The 21,245-nt window shown below is 40.6% G+C and overlaps 1 protein-coding gene across 1 annotated transcript; it reads right to left on the reverse strand.

The window, feature by feature from the left end:
* Positions 1–1,779: 1,779 nt before the first annotated feature.
* LOC129401593 (E3 ubiquitin-protein ligase TRIM38-like) lies at positions 1,780–16,437 on the reverse strand. The gene is made up of 3 exons (XM_055124290.1): positions 16,176–16,437; positions 6,965–7,030; positions 1,780–2,282 (listed from the first exon to the last, which is right to left on the reverse strand). Exons 1-3 carry the CDS (start codon positions 16,435–16,437, stop codon positions 1,780–1,782), a joined length of 831 nt encoding a protein of 276 aa, XP_054980265.1.
* Positions 16,438–21,245: the final 4,808 nt, after the last annotated feature.

Below are 21,245 nucleotides of genomic sequence, written 5' to 3' on the forward strand. Positions count from 1 at the left end.
CTCTCTCACTCTTTCTCTCCCTCTCTCTCCATCTCTTTCCTTTTGGGCCTTATGATTTGCAATAAAGATACTTAAAGGTTATCAGTACTTGTTTGCACCCAGCAGCCGAAAACCTCCAAAATCCAGTCACAGCCAAGCTCAAGGCCACTCTCGACACACTCAGATAAGCCTCATGCAAGAAGGAACCGGAAGAGGAACCCAGGTGTGCAGGACCCAGGGCTGAGATCTCCAAGCCTGCTACGATTGGGACTGGGCCTCCCCTATCCAGATTCCCAATTTTCCAGTAGCTTGGCAGTCACATCCACAAACTGACCCCAGTGCCATGTAATCCCATCACCATCCAAGATCCAGAGACTATAATACAAAGCTCCCAGACCTCTTATAGTCTAAGCCACTGTTGTATCTAAAGCCACACACATGTGTTTGGTTCTAACATACTTGCTTACATTCTCATATACATTCTCCATCCCTCCTGGAGATCCTGGCAAGGTATCGGGCAGAGCCTGGCAAGCTCCCTGTGGTGTATTCAATATGCCCAAAACAGAGCAATAGCGGGTCTCATTCCCCTGACTCTGAAAGAGCCTCCAATGTGGCAACATTGGGAAGGACAAGTAAGGAGAGGCTGTTCAAATCTCAGGGCTGGGACAAATGGAGACATTACTGGCACTCGCTCAAGCAAATCGATGAACAACAGGATGACAGTGATACAGTGAAAGGTTATCAGTACTTGTTTGTATCCAGAGTGATCATCTCTTACTCTCATTGTCACAGTGGTCTCCCCTCTGTCCTAATATCCCTCCACCCCCCAAACACCACACTCCCACACACACTCATGGTAAACTTCCAATTAGACATTAGGCCCCTGGCTCTCATTTCTCCTGTCCGTGGGTATTAGTCGCATACTATGTTTTGCTTATATCCCACAAGTGAGTGCAACTTCTAAACTTTGTTCTTAAGTGAATACTGTTCTCTAATGAAACTCTATATTCTTTCTTTTTTTTTATCTGAGTTTGTATTTATTCTTGTTTGACATAAAAATCTGTCCTAGGATCTGGGATTAAAGGCTTTAGTCCTGACTGAATTCTTCCAACATTTGTACAAGACACTGCAAGTGATATTGAATGGGGATAGTTTCAGCACTTTCTGCTCAAATGAAAGGTTTTTATTTTTTAATTAAAAATTTTTTTTGAATTCTCGCAAATCTTTATTTTTTTGTTACTAGTGAATCACCATGAGGAACAGTTGCATACTTACAAACTTTCATGCTTGCTTTTCAGTCATACAATGATGGAGTACCCATCCCTCCACCAGTGCCCATTCTCCACCACCAAAGATCCCAGTACCCCTCCCCCAAGCCCCCCTGCCATTCCCCTTTTGTTCTCTCAGAAAGGTTTTTATTAACTAAGAAGAAATCACTGGTGGGAATTATTTACCTAAGCCAATAATTTTTTTCATAAAATGAAGCCACTGAAAAGCAGAAAACAGGACAATGTATGTTCTTTGTAACTAAGTAACTTCCTGCTTTAGAAGGAAGTAATGTTTGTGCTACTTGCTCAGAGTCTTTATAATCATTAATTTAGTGCAAATCTATTAGATATATACTAAGCTTAGTATCTGGCTAGGTTATGAATAAAAAGTGAAGAAAGCAACCAAAATTTCTACCATCACAGAATTTCAATCCTTTTCCTTTGAACTGGATACTAGCATTAGGATACTGTGCCCTTTTTCTTACAAATCTCACAAATCATTTTTTTTTACAATTTTTTAAAAGCATGCTGACTATGTGTACAGATCAGAATCTTCACCAATACAGAAATAAGGCCTGATAGGCTCAGAGAAAGAGGCCTTTGGGAAAGTGAAGATGTGGGAGCCAGTTACCACGTCATAAAAGGAGACAAGTCCGGCCTCATAGTCCACAAAAACCCCTATGTAGCTAACATTCTGCAGAGGAAGAGGAGTTAGGGGAGATGTAAGAGCTACATAGTCATCGTCTTTGCAATGTCTGATGGCCCAGAATCCAGACTCAGGATCCCGTCTCATGCCATTGTCTCTTGGTACATTTTCCCAGCAAACTCCGACATCCCACTCAGGTCCGCTTATACTATATATTCCAAAGTAATGTTTTCCTGAGGTGATGGTCTCACATCCCAGGACACAGGGTAAGTCTTTGAATCTAGCTGGGGTCTCATGCTTCACTTGGGGGGATCCACCAGTTGCCTTTTTTTCATCCTCGTTCAGAAGTAGGTTATTGTGCGCTGTATCTGGATCTAGAGTAACTTTAACTGCAAGTAACAAACAAATTAAGAATGATAGAAAACAAAATGACATGGACACTTCATACTTAGTATATTCCAAATGTTATCAGCTCATGCTCAAAAGAAAAAAATTCTTCTGATAGGCTTTCTAGTCATTTTATCAAAATTCATTATGAAAAGTAAAATAGAAATCATACTGGTCACAAAAAATGGTGGGGAGGATTGAAGAGCTAATATATGATTAATACTGGGTAGGACTGTTGTTATGTGGCATTGGAAAATATCTGGTAATAGCAGCAATATATAGTCTCTAAGTACTCTCCTGTTCTTATTCCGCATTATTTCTATCTTTCTCACAATAATATCAGCAAAGGAACAGATGAACATATTTGACATTTTTCCTTACACTCTTCTCCTAAGCCCTTCCAACATTTCCAAATGACACTGACACAGCATCAGAGTGGGGAAAGGCAGTTATTTAAATACTTGGTTATTGACACATAGGATGCCATTGGGGTCTTAGGACACATGGGCACTCAGCAACTTTAAGTACATACTCTCTTTGGTTTCTTATGAACCATAAGGATTAGTACAAGATGATGTACCAAGTAAAAATATACCTCAAAATTATCTGAGTAAAGAAAGAGAAAACTAGTTTAGTCATAAAGATACTACCCTACAGGACAATTTTTTAAAAAGAACATGATAACAGATTGAAGCTAGTGATTTAGTCACTTGATCACCTAATGTGATTAAACATCTTGATCAAACAACAAACAGACCAGAAGCACACAGGGAATAAAGAACGAAGAAACACTTCTTAGCTATACTTTTACTTGTTTGTTTTTCTCCAGACCACTCCCCACCTTCTAAAGCCTTGTCTTTATTACTCCAGGACCTCTAAGAAACCAGCTTCCTTCTTTCTACCTGATTTCATTTTACTCAGCCAATGAGAGTGCTGGGGAGAACTTGTGAAACTAAGAGGTGGAGTGGTAGTCATTACTATGGAAGCTTCTCCCCAGTGCTCTCTCTCTTAGGTCACATTCCCTCTTGTTCTTCAGATTCCTCCACCTGTATTTGAGGCCCTGCATGGTGAGGACTCCCTATCCTATCTCAGCTCTCATTGCTTCAGTGTTCCTTATTCAATTTCTAAATTTATTCTTTGTTTAACTCACTTATTAAACTCACCTCAACAAATTCTTAACAGGAGCTGACGAAATACATTTGGGATTTTATTTATGTACTTTGAATGGTTGGGCTGGAGCAATAGCATAGTGGGTAGGGTGTTTGCCTTGCATGTGGCCAACCTGGGTTTTGTTCCTCCACCCCTCTCGGAGAGCCCAGCAAGCTACCTTGAGTATCTCGCCCACAAGGCAGAGCCTGGCAAGCTACCGGTGGCGTATTCGATATGCCAAACACACTAACAACAAGTCTCACAATGGAGACGTTACTGGTGCCCACTTGAGCAAATCACTGAGCAACAGGATGACAGTGACAGTGATGCAGTGATACTTTGTATGGTTAAAAATAGACATTGTTGGAAAACTCATCAAAATTGGCTAATGGAAAAAAAATCAAAAAAGGGGGGAAGACAGAGGTACAGATTCTTCCTTAAAGAAGATATGCGGATGTCCAATAAGGACATTAAAATGTTCTCCATCATTTACTATTTAAGAAAATTCATGTCAAAATAGCAATGAGATATCATCTCATACCAGTGAGGAAGAAATCAGCATTATTGGCCAGATGTGGGAAAAGGAAGCTTTAATCACTGTTGCTTGGTAGGATGCATAGTTTAACCATTTTAGAAAATGGAGAACCATTTTAGAAAATGGAGACACAGTTATTACCTTTTGGGCACCTAATTCAAAGGCTCAGAATTTCTATTAAAAAATACATTTGCACTCTGATGTTCATTGCAGCATTAGTAATAGTATGAACATCTGAAAACAACCCTAGTTTCCAAGAACAGATAACTGATAAAGAAAGTATTGTCTATATACAAAAGAGAATGCTACTCAGCTATAAGATTTAATTATGCAATTTTCATAGACTGAAGTCAGCAGAAGTTGTAAGAGAGACACTGAATAATTCTTCTCGTATATATATATAATACAAAGAAAATGGTTAGGGAATACATCAAGTGGGCAAAAATAACAGAATCTGTGATCTGAGCTACATAATCACACTTACCATGGTGGTAATATGGACAAATGGGATTTGAGGACAGTACCTTTGTAAAGCAGGGGATGGTGGAAGGAAATGGACATTTTGGTGGGGTGTGTGGAGTTGAAATGTTCTATGCTTGCAATCCTATAATTGAAAGCACTCAAAATGACAATGAGTAACATTGAATCTTAAAAATAAGTAAAATACACAGAACAAATATGTATGCATGATAATTGAAGTAGAACATCAAATATGTTACCTCTATATGTATGATATAAATATTTATAACCAGTGCTGAAGTGATAGTACAGTGGTTAGGATGCTTTAGCAAGTGGCTGACCTGGCTTTAATCCCCGGCATCTCAAAATGGTTCATGAACTCATCCAGGAGTGATCCCTGAGCTCACAGCCAGAAGGAAAAAAAACTATATATTTTTTAAGAAAAAAATAATTCAATATTTAAAACAAAATATTAATTGCAATGAAAATACTATAATGGTTTCATCTCAGCTAGAGATAGGGTGCAATATTGTCATCAAGAGATCTGGTTAAACACCGGTTAGAGTAATGGAGAAAAACCGATATCTGCAGAGACACACTTAATAGGATGCAACTCATTCTGTAGGTGAGGAGGTCTGAATGATGAGAGCTTTTCCCTCACCTAAATAGGAATTGCTTACTTCACCACCCCAGTTGTTTTATAATGCTCTTAGAGTATAGACATGAGAAACTTTCTTCTGTGAAACATGTAGAGTGAAGCATGTCTGAATTCAGAACATTTTTCTTGTCATAAATGCAAAGCAATGTCTCTATACTCTAAGCATGTGGACACACCAAGTGCTAAGTCAGTGCTCATCTCATCAGCACTCCTACAACTAAACTAAGGGAATAAATAAAGATAAAATACTGTCCAATCAGTGCAACTTAGTTTTGGTCACTGAGGCTCTCAGACTAACAATGACTGTAGTAATCTCCCTCTGTTGGCAACTTTGTATAACAACTTTCAGGACCAGAGAACTATCATGTACAAGGTACAGTGAACTTATACAGTAAAATAATGGGTTTCATCTTTATTTTTATAGTTTATTGTAGCAGTATTAGTGATGCCATCAGATTCGTCCTAGAGGCTCTTGCTTTGTGTTCTCATTTTGAAGAAACAATTGACCATGTAAGAATTCTCATGCACAAGCATTTGAAAATTTTCTTCAGGAAACACAGGGAGGCTTCCAGTCTCCAACCAGCAAAGAGCTAGTGCCGGGGTCCTACATGCATCAAGAAGTGAATTCTGCCAACAATCACAATGAGCTTGGAAGTAGATTGTGTTAGTTTCCAGCAGTTACATTTATTGAAACTTTGTTTTACTCCAGTTCGAGATTCCTTTGAGCTGTGGTCATTTTACTGAAATTTATGAGATATTAAGTTCTTCTTATTTGGGGAAGGGAGGGAGTTGACACCACACCCGACTGTGCTCAGGACTTACTCCTAACTCTGCCCTTAGTAACCAATCCTGGCAGAACTCAAGGACCATATCAGATGCCAGGGATCTGCCACAGTTTTGCTGCATGAAAGGCAAACACTTGACTTGCAGTACTGTTCTCATGACTGACACTGCATTATTAATAACTACTACATTTTCATTAAAATAAAAACAAAATTTTTCAGAGTGGTTCTTATTTTATAGCATAACAAATCATAAAAATATGTTTGTTTTCAGAGTATTTTTTTAAAGAAAATGTAATTGTAGGTTTCTCTGGAAAGAAAGCAACTATGAAAAGAATAATGAAATGAACAGGAAGTTTTTGACTAGGTAGCACTAGGTTTTCAAACAGTTCAAATGTTTATTGTGTTACCTGGTCTAGCCATAAACCCACTGACAGCACAGTCAGTCTTCACCTACCTTTCTACAATTACTTTGGGAATTGAATGGCATAAAATTAATCATTATTTTTTTTTTTTTTTTTTGCTTTTTGGGTCACACCTGGCGATGCACAGGGGTTACTCCTGGCTCTGCACTCAGGAATTACCCCTGGCGGTGCTCAGGGGACCATATGGGATGCTGGGATTCGAACCCGGGTTGGCCGCGTGCAAGGCAAACGCCCTACCCGCTGTGCTATCACTCCAGCCCCAAAATTAATCATTATTATCCAAAACTCTTTTCTCTATGCTTTATGTTATTAATAATTTTTAAAAATTGTCATAGTGCACTGAGTGTGAAGTGTTATTATTTTGTTTTTCTTTTTTCTTTTTTTTTTGCTTTTTTTGGGTCACACCCAGCGATGCTCAGGGGTTACTCCTGGCTTTTCACTCAGGAATTACTCCTGGCGGTGCTTGGGGGACCATATGGGATGCTGGGGATCGAACCCAGGTCGGCCGCATGCAAGGCAAATGCCCTACCCGCTGTGCTATTGCTCTGGCCCTGATTATTTTGTTTTTCTATGTATGATAGATATATAGGATATTTACCTGGGAGACATCACTAGTGAACTGGAGAGAAAGAGCTGAAGAATCATCACAAAAACCAATACTCTAGCTAGATTCTGCCCAGGGAAGAGCAGGAAAATGTGTTGTCTAGTATTCTTCCAACCTGTATAATTTTGGGAATTTTGGATGTCACATACCATGATCAGTCTCAAACATTCCTATTAATTGACAGGAAATGCTATCAAAATCAGGTATAGCACGAGTATCCAATGAGACATCCTCTGGTTCATTTAACATCATAGCAGAAATTCTAGAGAAGAAGAGTTCAGAAATTTTATCAGAGCGATATTCCATTGAATTCTGTAGAGCTACTCTCCTTCCCTCCTAAATTCAAAGAGCACTCACCTGTCCAAAGTGTCTGTCACATCCTATAGAGCAAGAAAGATAGAAGTTGGTATGGAAACATTAGCATTTCATAGAACTTTAGTGGGTGGATATTTCTCTATAATTATATCAAGGAGTAAATGCTATCATTCTACTCCTACGAATTAATGAATTCCCAGGGAATAATTCCAATCCCAATTTACTAACGCAGCATTCTTCTGCCTTTTCAAACCTTTGGTTCAACACTTGTCTGCATATCATTCCACAGAATAGGAGTTATAAGCACTGCGAGAGACCATTGGTATTAAACCTCTCTACCCTTGTTTACCTTCAGCATGACATGCAAAGTCTGAGAAGAACACTGGCCCAGTCTAATATCATGACGGTATTTAATAAACCAGAGTATATTTCTTACTTTGGGAATATGAGGAGTTATTACTTCTACAACCACATAACCTGTGAGCTGTTTCTAGGTAGATCAAGAATTGTCTCAAACTTGCTCATCAAGCACATTTTGCAATCAAAGACCTAATTTCTTCTGAAGATGTCAGAGTAGACATTGTTTGTCACAGAGGTCCTCACAGACGAATTCTCATAGAGCCCTAAAGATGGGCTCACATATGTGGTGGCGGCAGGTTTGCATTGAGGTGGCAGGTCTTGCTGTTCCACCTCCATCCTTTATGGAAAGAGAATAAGGACTTCCAGGATTTTATAACAGTGCGCAATATCCTTACTATGGCTAAAATCAGGCTTTCTAATATCTGTTTGAGGAAGATACAGGAACAAATTAAGGGGAAAGCTTATCAATCACTTTGGTGACTGGTTTTTAGCCCCCAAGAATTGACAGGAATATCTTTAAGGAGATCATTTGACACTAGAAATCTCAGCAAATTAGACTGAGGCTAACAGACGCCTACCAAAGGTCTCCTGAGGCTCCGCGAGAAGTGCCATATCTATCCAGGGGCCTCTTTTGTGATTTTCACAAAGACACTCTACAGATTACCAAAGGACACCCATATACAGGCATGTGCATCTAAAAGTAAACGTTTATTTTAATTCTCCACGCTTGTGTGCATTTTTAAGTAACAGGGCAGCAGGCCAGTTCTCCAAATTCCTCTCCAGTTTCTCTGAAACCCCAGGAACTGACGCCTTATCCATTCCTCCACATGCACAGTCTCACCTGCAGTAACTCCTGGACTGAGCCCTGACATCTCCTCTCCAGTTCCAGGATGTGTTTGTTCAGTTCTTGTCTTTGCTCCTCCAGCCGGGCTTCAGTGTCCTGCAGTCTCCTCAGAACTTGCTCTTTTTCATCCTCCAGTCTCCAGAGATAAGATTGCTCCTCCATGTATAGTATCGTGTGAAATATCTTAAAGCTACACTCGATAAATTTTCTTTCACTCAGATATTCAGACTAGAGTGAAGAAAGCATATTTCAAACACAGAGGAATGTTTGTTTTTACATGAAAAAATCAAAATATAGTAGTTTCATTCATGTAGAACTTAAAAGAACTCATAGGAAACAGGAAGTTTCTCTCTCTCCAGATTTGGGTTTCTCTACACGCTACTTGGAGTTTTTGTCATGTCACTACCCATAACTGTTAAATTGAGAAAAGAAGGAAATGCACTCTGTCAGAAACAATTAAAAACTCACACAAAGAGATCAGTGCAGATGTTTGAAAAGACATCCTGGTAAGTCCACTGACTTGTTAAATTTGAGTATAGACTTTTGGATTGCATCAATGTTACCAGAAAAGCTCTGAGTTTCTCTCCTGAGCAGTCTGGTCAATCCAGAAGTAGACCTAAGTTTGCAATTGTATGGGTTGTTGCACAATCTTCTGCACATCCTCAGCAATTTTTTGATTATGGATTCCACCTGCAGAGATCCTGTTCCTCACAATGATTAGTTTCTGAGCATGGAAATTGACAGGCCAGACCCTGCATTCTGGTAAATTCTGAGTGCTAGGTAGGTCTATATCTCAAAATGGAAAGTACTTTGAGATGTTTAAAGCTTGTAAACCAGTCAAGATGAATCTAAGGAAGGAGATCACTAATTCTGCTTCTCCTAACTGGTAGTTGGATCCCTCAGCAGTTACTTTTGAAAGGTCAATAAACCGGAGTTCAATCCTCATAGTTGTAGCCAACTTGGAGTATTAAAAAATAATTTGGGGTGTTTCTGTTTATTGTAGATGAATGAGATTAATACATCCTTTTGTTTTGCCTACCTTCTATATCTAATCTTTAGAGATAACATACTTGAGGTCAATGAACTCAAATTCTTACCTGAACTTTTGCAATTTGCTTTTTTATGTTTCGTTGCCATTCCTTATTTTTCACTTCTTGTTCCCTCAGGTATGTCAAAGATTCCTGGAACTTTTCCTAAGGAAAAATTGTTTCATTAAGGTTTATTAACTGGGCAACTTTTCATTATATATCTCAGGGGAGATCACAGACCTTAAAACTTGTTTAGTTCTTACATTTTCAAGGATACATACTGAGGGACTTGGATGAAGTGAATAATTCATATCTTGAGAGAAGAATACCTGACATAGAGGCAGATTATGGAGGGGTAGAGGGGTGACAAGGCAGCAGGAGGGAAGCTGGTGAATTGGTGGCAGGAAACGTACCCTAGCAAAAGGGGTGGGTATTGGAATATTGTATGGCTGAAACCCTATCATGAAAAACTTTGAAACTGTGTATCTTAGGGCATTTCAAAAAAGAGAATTAACAGTCTAAATTATTTCGGTCCGAGTGCGCCCCTGGTTCCCACGCGGCCGCCGGGACTTGGGACCCTTGCCGCCGCCACTCCCCGCGCCCCACAGCCCCGGCTTTCCCGACCGCCCGGCTCCCTCCAACCCGGCCTTTTCCCAGGTAATCAGGAGACTCCCAGCCACGCCTCCCGAGTGCGCCCCTGGTTCCCACGCGGCCTCCGGGACTTGGGACCCTTGCCGCTGCCACTTCCCGCGTCCCACCGCCCGGGCTTTCCTGGGACCATTGTCCCAGGAGCCCCTGCTAGGAATAAACGGGGGCGTGGCCTGAAAGGGGCGTGGTCTAAAAATGGGCGTGGCCTCCGGCCAGAGCAGCAGCCGCTAACGCAGCCGCAGATATTATTTCCTACCTTAGCACATTAGGTATGGTCTTCTTGCTTTGAAAATCGGTTTAACACATCTCATACACTTATGCGAACTAGCCTATTAGCTCTAAGTTTAGAAAAATTATCAGTGAATAAGAGAAGCTTAGCAAAGCTTTTGTAAAGACAACTTAGCCTTAAGTCTTCATTAAAGCCCCAACATCAATCACAAAGAAAAGGCTGAGTGTAAGGAAGACTTCTAGAATAGGAATAAAGCTGCCATCAGAAATAGCACAAACAGAGCCCCTCCTTCTCTCAGCAAGAGGTAGGAGGAATAAACACCTACAAAGTTCCAATCCTATACTTCCATAACAATATGAAGAAGCAGCGAAAATCCCCTCCAGGAAGAGAGGGAGAAGAAAAGATACTAGAAACCTCAAAAGAGGCTCCCAACATCTACGACCTCTCAGATAAACAATTCAGAGAGGAAATCTGGAGGAGAGTCGACCTACTCCAAGCAAATATGGAACAGACATCCAATAAATTAAGGGAGGAGATGAATGAAGCGCTGGAACGGTCTACCAAGAAAATACAGGAAGAAATGAGAGCAGAAATGAGAGCAGAAATTTCAAACCTTCGAACGGAAGTCTCACAAATAAAGGAATCGGTAGATGAAATAAAAATCTCACTAGAAGCCCTCAACAGTAGAATGACTACAGCCGAAGACAGAATCAGTGATCTGGAAGATGAGCTGCAGAAAGCTTATAGACAACAACAAATCATGGCCAAAGACCTCAAAATGGCTATAGAGCGAATCAGAGCCCTGGGGGATGACTTCAAGAGGAACAACATAAGAATCATTGGAGTACCAGAACCGCAGGGAAGCAACCCCAATGAAAAAAACACAGTCAAAGATATCATTGCTAAGAAATTCCCAGAGCTGGAGAAGGCAGGCGTCCAGATACAAGGAGTCCGAAGAGTACCAGCAAAAAGAGACCCGAATAAAAAGACCCCAAGGCATATCATAGTCAGAATGGCGGATACCATGGATAGAGACACAATTCTGCAAGCAGCAAGGTCAAAGAAGGAAATCACATACAAAGGAGCACCCCTCAGATTTACGGCCGATCTGTCAGAAGAAACCCTCCGAGCCCGAAGACAATGGTGGGACATAGTGAAAAAACTCAACGAAATGAATGCCTCACCAAGAATACTTTATCCGGCTAAACTCTCACTCAAACTCGAAGGAACCATACACTACTTCTCGGATAAACAACAGCTCAGGTCCTTCATAGACTCAAAACCAATCTTGAAAGAAGGTCTAAAGGGGCTACTGTAAGACAAGGAGGAGCCCCATAAGAATAACAAATCCCACAGAAAGATGACACAAAACCACATCACAATAATCTCTCTCAATGTCAATGGCCTAAATGCACCTATCAAGAGACACAGAGTGGCTAAATGGATCCGGAAATTAAACCCAACATTCTGTTGCCTGCAAGAAACACACCTGAACAAACAGAGTAAACATAGACTCAAAGTCAAAGGATGGAAAACAATCCTCCAAGCAAACAACCCCCTTAAAAAAGCTGGAGTGGCCATCCTGGTATCCGACAACATAGATTTCAGGATGAAAAAGATCAAAAGGGACAGCGAAGGTCATTTTCTGTTTATCAAGGGATATGTACAACAGGAAGAAATCACACTCTTAAACGTATATGCTCCTAACAAAGGACCGGCTAAATATTTAAAACAACTCCTAACAGACTTCAAAGAGGACATCACTAACAGCACAATTGTAGTCGGAGACTTCAATACGGCCTTATAGCCTCTAGATAGATCCACAAGAACAAAACTCAACAAGGAAACACTGACTCTGAAAGAAGAAATAGAAGAGAGAGGCCTAATAGACCTATACAGGGCCTTACACCCCAAAATGAAAGAATACACATTCTTTTCCAGTGCACACGGAACATTTTCTAAAATAGACCATGTACTGGGCCCCAGAACATACCTCAATAGAATCGGAAAAATAGAAATTGTATCAACCATTTTTTCAGACCACGATGCGCTGAAGATAGAAGCTAACCACTCACAGACACGGAAAATCAAATCAAACACCTGGAAACTAAACAATTCAATGTTGGCCAATGAGTGGGTCAGGAAGGAAATCAAGGAAGAAATCAAAAGATGCTTAGAAACTAACGAGAATGAAGACACGAGCTACCAAAACCTATGGGACGCAGCTAAAGCCGTGTTAAGGGGAAAATTTATAGCTCTCCAAGCATTCCTCAGGAAGGAAGAAAGGACCCACATAGATAGCTTGACTTCACAACTCAAGACCTTAGAAAAGGACCAGAAAAAGGACTCCAAACCAGACCGAAGGAAAGAAATAATAAAAATTAGAGCAGAAATTAATGACATCGAAACCAAAAAAACAATCCGAAAGATCAATGAAACAAAGAGTTGGTTCTTTGAGAAAATAAATAAGATTGATAAACCGCTAGCAAGACTCACAAAGAAAGAAAGAGAGAAAACTCTAATAAATCGAATCAGAAATGAAAAGGGGGACATCATAACAGAAACCAGTGAGATTCAAAAGATCATTAGAGACTACTTTGAAGGTCTTTACGCCACAAAAAAGGAGAACCTAAAAGAAATGGATGGATTCCTTGATTCCTACAATCTCCCAACACTGAAGAAAGAAGACCTGGAATACCTGAATAGACCCATCAATGTTAAGGAAATTGAAACTGTAATCAAAAACCTCCCCAAAAACAAAAGCCCAGGCCCAGATGGTTTCACTGGCGAATTCTTCCAAACATTTAAAGAAGACCTATTGCCTGTTTTCCTCAAACTTTTCCAGGAAATTGAAAAAACAGGAACTCTCCCAAACAGTTTCTATGAAGCACATATCTCCCTAATACCAAAAGCAAACAAAGACACCACTAAGAAAGAAAATTACAGACCAATTTCCCTGATGAACACCGATGCGAAGATCCTCAACAAAATACTAGCAAATAGGATCCAACAACTCATCAAAAAGATCATACATCACGACCAAGTGGGATTCATCCCAGGGATGCAAGGATGGTTTAACATTCGGAAATCAATCAACATAATCCAACATATCAACAAAAGTAAAGACAAAAACCATATGATCATATCAATAGATGCAGAGAAAGCATTTGACAAGATCCAACATCCATTCATGATGAAAACCCTCACCAAAATGGGGTTTGTAGGAACTTTCGTCAAGATAGTCGAAGCCATCTATCACAAGCCTACGGCAAGCATAATCCTCAATGGGGAAAAACTAAGGGCCTTTCCTCTGAGATCGGGCACAAGACAAGGATGCCCACTCTCACCACTCCTCTTCAATATAGTACTGGAAGTACTTGCGATAGCTATTAGACAAGAAAAAGAGATTAAGGGCATCCAGATAGGAAGGGAAGAAATCAAACTCTCACTATTTGCAGACGATATGATACTATATCTAGAGAAGCCTAAAACCTCTACTAAGAAACTCTTAGAAACAATAGACTTATACAGTAAAGTTGCAGGCTACAAAATCAATACCCAAAAATCCATGGCCTTCATATATGCAAACAATGAGGCAGAGGAAAGGGACATGAAAAAAGCAATCCCATTCACAATCGTGCCCCAGAAAATCAAGTACCTCGGAATCAGCTTAACCAAGGAAGTAAAAGACCTTTACAAAGAAAACTACAAAACGCTACTCCATGAAATCAAAGAGGACATGAGGAAATGGAAACATATACCCTGCTCGTGGATAGGGAGAATCAATGTTGTCAAAATGGCAATACTCCCTAAAGCATTATACAGATTCAATGCGATCCCTATAAGTATACCCATGACATTCTTCAAAGAAATGGATCAAGCAATCCTAAAATTCATATGGAATAACAAACGTCCAAGGATAGCTAAAACAATTCTTGGGAAAAAGATGATGGGAGGCATCACCCTCCCCAACCTCAATCTTTACTACAAAGCAGTAACAATTAAAACAGCATGGTACTGGAACAAAGGCAGAGCCGTAGACCAATGGAACAGGGTGGAATATCCCTACACACAACCCCAAATGTATGATCATCTAATCTTTGATAAGGGAGCAAGAGATGTGAAGTGGAGCAAGGAAAGCCTCTTTAACAAATGGTGCTGGCACAACTGGACAACCACATGCAAAAAAATGGGTTTAGACCTTGACCTGACACCATGCACAAAAGTCAGATCAAAATGGATTAAAGACCTCAACATTAGACCACAAACCATAAGGTACATTGAAGACAAGGTCGGCGAAACCCTCCACGATATTGAAGATAAAGGTATCTTCAAAGGTGACACGGAACTAAGCAATCTAGTAAAAACAGAGATCAACAAATGGGACTACATTAAACTAAAAAGCTTCTGCACCGCAAGAGATACAGTGACCAGAATCCAAAGACTATCCACAGAATGGGAAAGGATATTTACACAATACCCATCAGATAAGGGGTTGATATCAATGGTATATAAAGCACTGGTTGAACTCTACAAGAAGAAAACATCCAACCCCATCAAAAAATGGGGCGAAGAAATGAACAGAAACTTTACCAAGGAAGAAATACGAATGGCCAAAAGGCACATGAAAAAGTGCTCTGCATCACTAATCATCAGAGAGATGCAGATCAAAACAACCATGAGATACCACCTCACACCACTGAGACTGGCACACATCCAAAAGAACAAAAGCAACCGCTGTTGGAGAGGATGTGGGGAGAAAGGGACCCTTCTACACTGCTGGTGGGAATGCCGACTGGTTCAGCCCTTCTGGAAAACAATTTGGACGACTCTCAAAAAATTAGATATTGAATTCCCATTTGACCCAGCAATACCACTGCTGGGAATATATCCCAGAGAATCAAAAAAGTACAATCGAAACAACATCTGCACATGTATGTTCATCGCAGCACTGTTTACAATAGCCAGAATCTGGAAAAAACCCGAATGCCCCAAAACGGATGACTGGTTGAGGAAACTTTGGAACATCTATACAATGGAATACTATGCAGCTGTTAGAAAAAAGGAAGTCAAGAATTTTGTAGTTAAGTGGATGGGCATGAAAAGTTTCATGCTGAGTGAAATGAGTCAGAAAGAGAGAGACAGACATAGAAAGACTGCACTCATCTATGGTATATAGAATATCAGAGAGGGAGACTAATACCCAAGAACCGTAGAAATAAGTACCAGGAGGTTGACCCCATGGCTTCGCGGCTGGCCTCACGTTCCGGGGAAAGGTCAACTCAGAGAAGCGATCACCAACTACATTGTAGTCGAAGGCCATGTGGGGGAAGGGAGTTGCGGGCTGAATGAGGGCTAGAGACTGAGCACAGCGGCCACTCAACACCTTTATTGCAAACCACAACAGCTAATTAGAGAGAGAGAACAGAAGGGAATGCCCTGCCACAGTGGCAGGGTGGGGTGGGGGGGAGATGGGAGTGGGGAGGGTGGGAGGGACGCCGGGTTTACGGGTGGTGGAGAATGGGCACTGGTGAAGGGATGGGTTCCCGAACTTTGTATGAGGGAAGTATAAGCACAAAAGTGTATAAATCTGTAACTGTACCCTCACGGTGATTCTCTAATTAAAAATAAATAAATTATAAAAAAAAATTATTTCGGTCCACGAATGCAAAAGAGGAATGGGTTCTTGGTCAACACTCTGGGCACTACTCACCTTTTGTCCCTGACAGGCATCTGCAGCAAGGACCGTGGTGTGCCCTTTGTGCTGTGGTGACCGCTCACAGTACCAGCAGATGAGCTGACCATCATCTTCACAGAACAGGCAGAGCCTCTCTCCGTGTTCTTCACACAAATGTTCCTGCTCCATCTTCTTAATGTTGCCAATGATGCTTTCTAGCTGCTTACTGGGCCGGATGCTCTCCCTTTGAAACTGTGCCCTACATACAGAACACTGGAAGATTTCCTGTGTTGGTGACTTCTGTTGCTGCTTCTCAAGATTTTCTAATATGCAAGAACGGCAGTAGATGTGCTCACAGTCTATGATCACGGGCTCAGTCATCAGCTCCTGGCAGATGGGGCAGGTGGCTTCCTCCCTCATGGTCTTAGCTGTGTCCGAGGCCATGGTTTTTCCTGGAAATCTTTAATACTGAAAATAGAGATAGAGATCAAGCAGGTGGAATTTTTCTGTAAGTCATGGAATGATGTCATCTGAGTTTGATGAGACTGACACATTCAGAGGATGAATGGGGTATGGAGGACAGTAATACTAACCCAAGTGTTTTAGATTAGATTAAATTTTATATATTTAAATTTAATGTCTCATTGTACTGAGACACATTTTGTTTGTTCGTTGCTATAGGTGCTAGTGAAAGAGAAAAGACCATAACTATAAAAATTATTTCAGGATCAAATCTGAGAGAGAGAGGCCAGAAGTTATTCCTCTCACAAATTGCAGATGAACAGAAAGAATATTTGGAAAATTTTAAAATAGTTTTCTTTCTTTTTTTTTTTTTTTTGCTTTTTGGGTCACACCTGACGATGCACAGGGGTTACTCCTGGCTCTGCACTCAGGAATTACTCCTGGCGGTGCTCAGGGGACCATATGAGATGCTGGGATTTGAACCCGGGTAGGCCGCGTGCAAGGCAAATGCCCTACCCGCTGTGCTATCACTCCAGCCCCTTTGTTTTTTTCTTGTAACTATAAAAGCAACACTTAGGAGTTAGGGCTGTCAATGAAGAAGATTCAGTGGATTCATATTTGATTAATTAAAATCCTTCTCTGTATTATATCTACCTTTACCTCCAAAGAACAATAGTATAAGTTCAATGAAGCCAGGGAGATCCCGCTAGAGTGACAATATAAACTAATTGCTGACAGACATGTCCGCCCTGTCATCCTTCCTGATTTGAGGGAAGAAAAATTCATCTGAGGGTAGAAGAGTAGGTCCTAGATCATAGCTTCTGAAGATCCAGAGAAAATGCACCTTCAGCTGCAAGACTACCTAAGAAGATCTTATAATCAAATGACATCAGCAATGTATGAACAAATGGATGAAAGAACTTTGTCCTGTCACGGATAATTCCTAAGTGCAGAGCCAGAAATAAGGCCCCAGTCTCAAAGAGAAAAATCAAAATTAAAAAGTCACTGGCAATTTAATGAAACTACCAGAAGTTCAAAATTCTTCTCTTATGACAATTATCTGACAACTCTTACTTCAGGCCAAGGCCCTGTGGAGAACATCCACATATAACCTCTTCCAAAAGACATTCAGCAAGGCTCTTGCTCATTTGGAGAAGCTCACAATCTCTTTTGAGCATGTTAGCCTTTCTTTCTCTTCCCTTATAGTGAAATTGCTTTATGTTAAGAAGAAAACAAAAAAAGTGTTAGTATAGCCACTAGCCACATGTTAAGAAAGTCATTCATTATTACTAATTGGGTCTATCGTTGAGACAGATTGATGTTTGACATACGCAAATCGTAAATGTAATATACCACTTCACTAAACAGGTTTAAAACATGAGAAAACCTTCTGTTTAAATATTTTTCAAAGACACAAGACTCAATATTTTAAAAAAATGGTTATAAGCCTTTGTACATACTTCACAAAGACACATTACCCATATATGTTAAAATATCCACAGTATTTATTATTAGAGAAGTGAAAATTTAAATGATCATACAAAACATGCCCCAGAGAAATATGCCTTATTCTTACACATAATTTTAGGGTTTACAATGACAATTATATACAGATCCCTAGTTTTTCTCAACATAGTTAGTTACACAATAGCATCACAAGCAGCTTTTCTAAAATGCTAAATTACAGCCTAGAGACAGATAAGTTATATGATAGATTTATTTAAAAAACATATTCCTGAAATCTAGACACATGCCAGAATATTATCAAGGGTGTGATTCCTAGGGGCAAGATGCAGGAATCCCAAGGACCCAGAGAATATCCTGCCTTCTAGTTGTTTTATTTTTATGTCTGTATCTGTCTCTGCCTGTCTGTCTGTTTCTCTCTCTCTCTCTCTCTCTCTCTCTCTCACATACACACACACACACACATACACATGACCCTCAGGCTCACTGAGCAAATATTAACATTGCATTTTTGCATTTTCACTCTCTACCCCAAACACTCACAGTTTCGTTGTCGGTCTCCTACTGAGGACAGTAGGGTGTATTTACTGAGGTCTGGACAAGGATATTCTCTAGATTTAACTCCAAAGTGAAATTGCTGCGGGTTCTGATCAGAAGTGAATTTGCTGAGGCTCAAAGTCCTGCTTGTGACATGTTTCAGTTCACCTTCTTCTGTCTGTCGGGGTGGGGACTCTGTAGGAACAATGCCGTTACTTCCCAGCAATCAATAAAACCAAATGATGGGACTGGAGCCATAGTTGTAGGGCGTTTGCCTTGTAACCTGCCGGCCAGGAGTTTGAACCCTGGCATCTGGGTTCAAATCTGGTATGGCTCCCAGCACTGCCAGGAGTGAATCCTCAGTGCAAAGCCAGGAAAAAACTCCCATGTATTTCTAGGTGTGACCCCAAAACCGACCAACAAACAAACCAACAAAACCCCCATACCAAGTGACACAGTTTTTACTTAGAAAACTGTTCTCTGAGCCCAGGAAACCACCAAGAGCCAGTATTATGAATTTCACTTCACAACTCTACATTTTCTCCTGAGTCTCCTAAGGTTTAGGAGTCTTCCTGGTTCCTGCTAATTTTTCCGTATTGTTAACTTGTGATTTATTTTAAGCACGTCTGAAATAAGGTGGGAAATGATGTGTAAGATAAGCAGGGCTCCCAGTGACCAGAAACCCAGCTTCCCTGTTGTTCTGTGTCTCAGGATGCTTCTCAGTTTGACTCTGCAGATCCCAATGCTGTAGCAACAGCAGCAGCAGCTCCCGGGACTGCACGGGAGCCACTAAAGCCTCATCAGTGAATGTTCTGAGCTGGAGCCACAGCAGCTCTGGCCATCAGTGCTCAAGGTGTCTCAGTGTGGGGAAGTTCCCTGTATCCCTGTCTGTGTCCTGAGGAATGAACAGTTTGGACCCAAGAAAGGCAGTGAGGAATGAAAGGTTAGTAAAGCAAAGAACTGCTCTGGCTAGGGGCGGCTAAAGCAATGCACAGCTGCTGCGGAGGACTCTTACAGGGACAGGGGCGCCCAGTGTTACTAATCAGCCTGAACAGTTGCCACAACTCCTGGGTGATTCCTACCCAGCTCCCACAGATGTTTTGTTAGGATTTTTAAAAAAATAAATTGCTATATACCCATCCTGTTACTATTTTCTAATTATTGTATCCTGTGACCCCATCCGAGGCATAGTTCATCTATTGGCCTCTTAAGGAAACTGTAGGTCCTGCAGATTAAAAGGAAATTTAAGATGATCAATCTTGCCAAAATGATTTCCCCTGGCACTTGACAAGGGGAAAACTGAGAGTGTCGCTATCATCAGCCTACCCTGTGCTTGGAGTCCAGGGTGATACTTGGAGATACTCAGCTAAAACCTCACTAATGAAAAATAGAAGTAGGTGTATTCCTACTCCTCAACTGAGACTTAATGTTGAATGAAGAAGACAAAACAATGCCTGCCTGAAACTACAGCTTTTCTATATTACAAACCTGAGTTGTAAGGATCATTATTAAAGTACATATGCAAGTTTCCATAATACACAGAAACAGTGACCTACAGGGGTTGGTTGAGAAAATAGGGAAGGGCAGAAGTCAAGTTTGTATTCTGAGAGTTGCCTGAATACCATGGGTACTCCCTGTTGGTAGTTGCTGATGTGACAGGCTATTGCGGGGAGGGCTATCATGGGCATCAGACCTGCACCTGTAATTGGGGCTGCAACAAAAATTCCTACTGAAAGCTCAAGCTGAAACAAAATTGGGAAAATGTAATCTACGCAGAACCATTATATAACACACTTTTCCAAGAATATCTTCTTTTGGAAACTTCTTGGACAGTCTTTTTGGGTTTGTCTCATTTTCTGAGACCAGCCCTTCAGGTTGGGATTGTGAGACCAGTTTGGCAGCAATCAGCAATGAGTAATTATATACAAATATGCATATGAACAGTGGCCACCATCAACAGTCATAAGGGAAACTCAAAATAAACTCATAACTCATAAAGAGTTTATTTTGCATCTAATGGAAGCTTTCTTTAAAGAAATGACAGTGGGAGAAAGTCGAACTGCACATTTTGCCTGTGACTATGTAACATGTGCAGCATGTCTGCCTCTGTGTGTGTGTGTATGTGTGTGTGTCTGTGTGTCAGATGCAGTGATGGTCATTGTTCCAGGCTGAAGACAGTGCCTAGGGAAATAGCAGTGCTATTTATTGAACTCTGGGCTCCAGCATGCAGAGCTTGTGCTTTTAAACTTCCAACCATTTTTGCCATCACTTCAGAGGTGAAATATTTTCAAATGTCTTTCTGTAATTCCCTAAAGTGTTGAACAAAATTATTACTATCCCATGCAATAATTGTACCTCTATATATGTTCTCTAGTACACTGGCAATATATTACAACAAAAATGATGCAACATATGGTGGCATTATTTGTGGTAACCCAAATTGGAAACAACCCAAAGGCTCATCTATTGATGAATGAATATATACCATGTGAAGTCTATGCTATGTAATATCACTTGGTCATAAGAGATACCAATACAGATTTTTCCTTTGACATTGGAATTCAAACACAGGTATTGAAAGTTGTGAAACATGCATTATAATCCTTAGCGTTTAGTCAATCATGAAAGAAATTGAAACAAGGAGGAGACATGGGAGCAAGGAGTATCCCTGGAGGGAATGAGACCCAGATATAGATTAAAGTTATTCTCTCACAACCTAAAGAATCCCCAAAAGGTGAAGAAGGCTGGAAATGCTTTGAAGTACACAACAAAGGCCTAGATACTGACCT

The sequence above is a fragment of the Sorex araneus genome, chromosome 2 (genome assembly GCF_027595985.1).
Source record: "Sorex araneus isolate mSorAra2 chromosome 2, mSorAra2.pri, whole genome shotgun sequence".
Classification (NCBI taxonomy): domain Eukaryota; kingdom Metazoa; phylum Chordata; class Mammalia; order Eulipotyphla; family Soricidae; genus Sorex; species Sorex araneus.

Bases quoted from the DNA above. Each gene is read 5' to 3' on its own strand.
- LOC129401593 (XM_055124290.1), bottom strand. From the start codon at position 16,437: ATGGCCTCGGACACAGCTAAGACCATGAGGGAGGAAGCCACCTGCCCC. The intron at 7,031-16,175 runs AGGAACATTTGT...GGTATGTGACAT, and splicing joins CAACATTAAGAAGATGGAGC to CCAAAATTCCCAAAATTATA. The intron at 2,283-6,964 runs GCAGAATCTAGC...TGTTACTTGCAG, and splicing joins ATTTTCCTGCTCTTCCCTGG to TTAAAGTTACTCTAGATCCA.